A 6,241-nucleotide genomic window follows, 5' to 3' on the forward strand; every position below is an offset into this window, starting at 1 on the left:
ATATATATATATATATATATATATATACACACACACTTTAAACTTATCCAAGAATACGTTTTACAAACTAACTGTATACGTTAAAGAAAAAAAAATACTTACTTTTACATCTGTCGCATGTGATACTGTTAGTAGTCGCTGTAGTACTCGAAAGACTTGAAGAATAATTATCTTTAATGGAAGATATAGGACTAGTTTGTATGACACTGTCACCCTCGCCATTATTTGATGAAGAATTGTTTGGACAGTTTAAGTTTGAACTGGGCGAGGGTGGAGCTTTCACATTGTTAATATAACAGTTAGGTTCCGATTGGTTTGATGAGCTTACGTTATTCTTTGGAGCAGAGAGACAAGTGGTCAACACATTTCCTGCCATTATAGATGCGGTGCTAGACACAGGGAAAATTTTTTCACCAGTAGTTATTTCAGAAATCCGTTTGTTGGTATCGGCCAGCTCAGCTCGAAGCAAAGAAACTTCCTGGTGAGCGTTATTGATATCACCATCTATTCTCGACGCCAGATCCTTGTTATCTTCCATCATCTTCCGGAACTTGGCTTGGGCGTCCACCAAAAGACGTCGCATGAGCGCCATTGAAGATTTGAGGGCCTCCTGTTGTTGCTGCCATATAGCAGTTGTTGCTGGTTCATCACAAGAATCGGAATCAACATCAAGTTCTACAGACTTTGGCGTAAATATATATTGAACAATCTGGTCGTTAAGAGAATCCAATGACTGGAGGGCTGAAATGAAAAACAAATTATATCAGAACCCTGACAGTTTAATATTAAATTTGTGAGACAATAGTGTATATGAGAACTGTAAAAAACGACCAAATTCTGAAATGGATTAGGTAGTTTGAAGGAGGAAACACAGACTAAACAAACTTTTATGTGTGTAAGAATGAGAAAACAAAGTTATAGACATATTAATTTGGTTTGTTTTGAATTTGGCGCAAAGCTACACGAGGGCTATCTGCGCTAGCCGTCCATAATTTAGCAGTGAAAGACCACTCACCACCAACTCTTGGGCTACTCTTTTACCAACAAACAGTAGGATTGACCGTCACATTATAATGCTCCCACGGCTGAAAGGGCAAGCATGTTTGTTGGAGCGGGTATTCGAACCCACGACCCTCAGACGGGCCTACAGACGTATGAAATAGTACCAACTTTATGTTTAACGTTGTGTCTCTAAACTTTGTTTATACGTCTTTATAATGAATAGAAGTAGATAAGATACAAACATAGCACGCACACACGAGGGGGTTGAGGGGTTTCACCGAACCTCCTATTCTTATAGTATCTATCATTTTCTACATAGTTTACATTCTTCTGATGAAGTATTGCATTAGTATTTTTTGGCTTGAAATAGTCGCATTCTTCCAAAACCCCGTAGTATTAGCATGCTGATTGTGCAGAATAAGTGTTGGCTTTTGATCTCACGAATTATAACCCCCCCCCCCCTTTCAAACGTTCTGCGTGTGGGCCTGCATAAGTGTTCCTGACGTGTATGAATGCAACGAGAGAGGTGGAGATAAGTTAATTAGCGAGTCGAGGTCTCCCATACATATCCTTATGGTACATCACAAATAATTCACCATAGAGCTGATCCCTCAGTTGTTATGGCAACAAAGTAAAGGTTGTTCGTGCAGACTTTGCTGACAAAATACCAACAGAAATATCAACCATTTAGGTAAAATTCGAAGTTACCTTGCAGTTCCATTATAAAGACAGACGTTGGAAGACACATGTTGGTTTATATAACTTTCTAACTGATGCATAATTAATATTGTAAACGATACTTAGTTGTAAAAATAGGTCGAAAAAACACCGATAACCATGACTTAGCTTGCCCAAGGTCCATACCTGAATATTATTGTTAAGACTGTGTGAACTTATGTGGAAACTTAGAAGTTCAAATGGCAAACCAAACAACTTGGGTGGGGAGTAAAATAGGATATAACAAACAATATTTCACGATCACATGTTAATAATGTTATTGGTAGCAAGTATAAAATATCGGTGCATTGTACCATTTATTCGGTTTTCTCTGTATAACAATGTATAATACTGATTATAAATTGACTATTTCGTTGCAATTATTCACTTTTTGTGACTTCTGTATACGTATCCACCTGTGTGATTCCATAATTATTTCAATACTGTGTGTATTTGGAGAGACACGCACACACGTTTATTTCTCGTTACATAATGAGTTTGTTTGTCTTTCTATTACATTGGTGATTCTGTTATGTTCTTTACTCCACTAGTGAAACCTACCCCCCCCCCCGTTACGTTAGAAAATCTGTTCATTCGTTAGTAGACAAGTTAAAAAATTAATTTTTATTCAAGTCCCAAAAAAGTTGCAATAAAATAACTCATTTAACCATCTACATTAGACTCTCTTACGCTACTTATGTTGGTTACGTGGCTGTTACGAGGGCTGGGATGCCAAATTCAAGGAGATACGTGATACTAGTGGCTCCCATTGTTCGACTTATAGTGGCCCGTTTCACATTTTATAATTTTGTTTCATTAGGACAACTACCCATCCAAAACTGACTGCATAGGAAGAACTGTAGTTTAGAAAGTGATAAATTGTGGGCTTCTGTACCCATATTGATTTTTTAATATGTAAAATTGTAAATAGGAACAAAGTTTGGAATGTACAATAAAAACTACTTCGACGAAGGTCAACGTTAAAAGATCACCTGTTTCGGCAACCTTTACAAGTGAGACGTGAATAGAAGTTAACAATGATAAACAATGTATCCCTTTCATTGTATGGGCCCTAACTCCACTGATACCTTGCTTACCAAAAGTTCGTTTTTATCTTTCTCACATTGTAGTTTGTACCTCGATTTTTTGTGCTGTTTTTTTTTTTTTTTTTGCCTTGTTGCTTGAAAAGTTGTTTAAAATTACCATTTAAGGTAAGGAGATCTTTGTTAACCCCACGCCCTCCACCCCCTTCCTTTAGAGCTTTTGTGTAGTCCTTATAAACAGAGAGATAGGTCTTCTAAATCAAGCTGGAGTGCCAGATGTAAGATCTTTAGCACCTGAAGACCAAAAAAATAGTAGATGCTTCGGTATACAAGAACGCTGTGTCATACGCATATGCGTTGTTCTTTTAACACATGTTCAACAAGCTGATGTATTACGCCAACTGCTATGAACTTTGCTACAGTTTTATGTGGGCTGCTCTATCAATATTTATAAAGTTTTCACAAACTTTCTATGGAATGAAGGTGAAATTTTATTAACATGAAAAAAAAATGATGCAGTGACTGCCTAAAAACGTATTTTTCAAAAAATAACTTACAGCGTTGAATAGAGGTGATAGATAACTTAAAAATAATACTGGTGTAATCGGCGTTTTGTTTTCTGCATTTTCAACACAATAAAAAAACTTCACACAAAAATGTGTGAAAATTTCGAAAAGAATTGTAATCAGCGTCTTATTTACAATGGTACTTCTTAGTAGTAAAACACCGATATGTTTATGAAATCAATTAATTCTCTAACCTAAACCAGATACATTCTAATACAAAATTAATTCTTTAACCTAAACCGGATACATTCTAATATAAAATTAATTCTCTAACCTAAACCAGATACATTCTAATATAAAATTAATTCTCTAACCTAAACCAGATACATTCTAATATAAAATTAATTCTCTAACCTAAACCAGATACATTCTAATATAAAATTAATTCTCTAACCTAAACCAGATACATCTAAACATAAGGTTCCCCAGTGGCACATCGGTATGTCTGCAGACTTACAACGCTAGAATCCGAGTTTCGATACCCGTGGTGAGCACAGCACAGATGGCCCATTGTGTAGCTTTGTGCTTAATTACAAACAAACAATATTTTCTTGTAGTTGTTTTAAGGGGATGCCAAGAGCGCGCGCGCGTGTGTGTGAGGGGATTCGATTCTGCCCATATTGTGGAATTCATTAGAATTTACTAAAGCAATAAACTATATCTTAATATCTATAAGTATTAGAGCAAACATCCTGAACTATTTCATTATAATATACGTATTTTCAATGGCAGGATAGTAGTCACTGTAATCACTGATTGATCTCTGATAGAAAAAAGTAACATTACAACTTCTATATTATGGGAAATACGTAAATACAGAAGTACGTCTGTCGAATACGAGCGAAAGTTAGGAAAATCTGGGGTATATTCCCTGACAAAAAAAATGTTTACGTGGCAGCCTGAACCCATTTTGATGCAGTGGGGCTAATATATGAGAGAAATGAGAGCACAAAGGAAATTATTGTGAAAATAATCAGTTTAAGAGACAACTTATATGACCTTTTGCTTTTGTGCCTAAATCTTTTTTATCTTGCTAATAGAATTTTGTTTTAAATCTAGAGCCAACAAATTCCTTTTAGAATCTTTAACTGTTTATAACGAAGTTTTTGGTTCAAAATAAGAAAATCTTTCATTTATCAGAATTGATCAGGATAGAAATTGGTGATGGACCCGTGTATTACAGATAAGTAACTTCTGCCTCTCCCCCCCCATGCCGGTACTAATATATACAGCACCACCTACCTCCATCTTAGTCATTTTATACTAATTAGATTAAGAGAATGTGTGTGTGTGTGAACTTTAATGTAAATACAATAATTTTTTTATTCGTGGAAAAAGAAAACTTGTATTAGAAATGGTTAAAGGGTTCGCTTTTCTTTAATTTCCTCCTCGTGGGTCAGCGGTAAGTTTGCCGACTTATAACGCTAAAATCCCGAGCTAGATTCTCCGCCGTGGTTTGTTTGTTTGCAGTTAAGCATAAAGCTGCACAATGGGCTACTGTGCTCTGCCCATCACGGGTATCGAAACCCGGTTTCTAGCGTTTCAAGTCCAGAGACATGCAGCTGTTGTGCTGAAAACGACACATAAGTAATCTGGAAACATTGAATATATAAGATTTTCTATTGCGTGCATGTTTTTCTAGACGTCACTGTTTCATTACAGCTAATTCGTGTACAAAGATAAAATCATTGTAGAAAATAATTATGTTAATAGAAATATTTTTATTCATATCAGACCCACATCTTATACATACACATAATAATACATAAAATATTTTACATATAATACACGCTCGTGAAAATGTATACACGAGGTGTCCAGGAACTATATTTCCCGCGTTTTTAAAACAGTTACCGTGCATGCACGCTACTCAGAGTAGTAATAATTAAAGCAAGTTGTTCCTATAACTCCCGATGGGAGCACAAAACAATTGCTTCACATGCAAGTTATTTCTTCGTGCAATATTCAAACTGAACTGCTAATAAACACAAAAAAAATAAAATAGCTGAATTCGGTACTATTTAAAGTATCTTCAGACAGAACGTATCTTCATATTAGTATTGTATTGCAATTAAATAACGTGTAGAAGCACCAGATTTCAAAATTGAACGCACGTGCAGAAGTTTCTTTCATTCGAATTCTTATTATTATCAAAAGAACATTTATAACTTTTAAGCCTGGTTTCTACTGTCTGCTTCGTTACGAGAAGGTTTCTCTGATTATGTAAGACTTTGAAATGAACCATGAACAAATTTTTCGTCTCTTAACAGAATCCTTTGTTACACAAGAAAACGTTGCATGTTAATCTTATAATAAACATAATAATTTATTAAAATCTTTCTATAACAGTGCTAGTAACAATGCAATGAAAACACAACTACGACGGTCTGTTTCCAAAAGTTTCCTACAACAAAGCCTACAATAATGTATCCGAAAATGTACTTACAACAACATAAATAATACTGCAATAGAAATATTTTGTACAAAATCTTCACAAAAATATAGTTAACGATAACAAAAAAAAAAGTATAAAACCTTGCAAAAAATAAATAAAAACCATACGTCCACGTCGCACTGAATCAAAAGCATGCCCTACAGTAAATATTAACGTGTTATGTAGGTACTATAAACTGTTTTCTTATACATTGTAATTAAAGTTAGATACAAAATTTTGAATTATTCTATAGATTCTTTCGGATCCAAATGTCCTTTACTGATCACGTGAAAACGTGGTCTTAGTTTTTAACCCGTAAAGTTAGTGCCAAACAGGAAGACTATCTTTGGCCATCCTATTGGTCGGTCAAACTTGAGTTTCTCTAATTTAATCGTTCGTGTTTGTTTGTTTTGGAATTTCGCGCAAAGCTACACGAGGGCTATCCGAGTTAGTCGTCCCTAATTTAGCAGTGAAAAACT

At 35.1% G+C, this 6,241-nt stretch overlaps 1 protein-coding gene across 5 annotated transcripts in view; it reads right to left on the reverse strand.

Moving 5' to 3' along the window:
• The window catches only part of LOC106463315 (kazrin-like), a 63,325-nt gene that overhangs the window by 45,656 nt on the left and 11,428 nt on the right, over positions 1–6,241 (reverse strand). For all 5 annotated transcript variants that reach the window (XM_022390792.1, XM_022390793.1, XM_022390791.1 and 2 more), the window contains exon 2: positions 103–741. In XM_022390792.1, coding sequence (XP_022246500.1) covers positions 103–592 — 490 coding nt within the window. In that variant the 5' untranslated portion in view covers positions 593–741. The remainder of the gene's footprint in view (positions 1–102; positions 742–6,241) is intronic.

This window comes from Limulus polyphemus, unplaced genomic scaffold (assembly GCF_000517525.1).
Source record: "Limulus polyphemus unplaced genomic scaffold, Limulus_polyphemus-2.1.2 Scaffold1376, whole genome shotgun sequence".
In the NCBI taxonomy this organism is placed as follows: domain Eukaryota; kingdom Metazoa; phylum Arthropoda; class Merostomata; order Xiphosura; family Limulidae; genus Limulus; species Limulus polyphemus.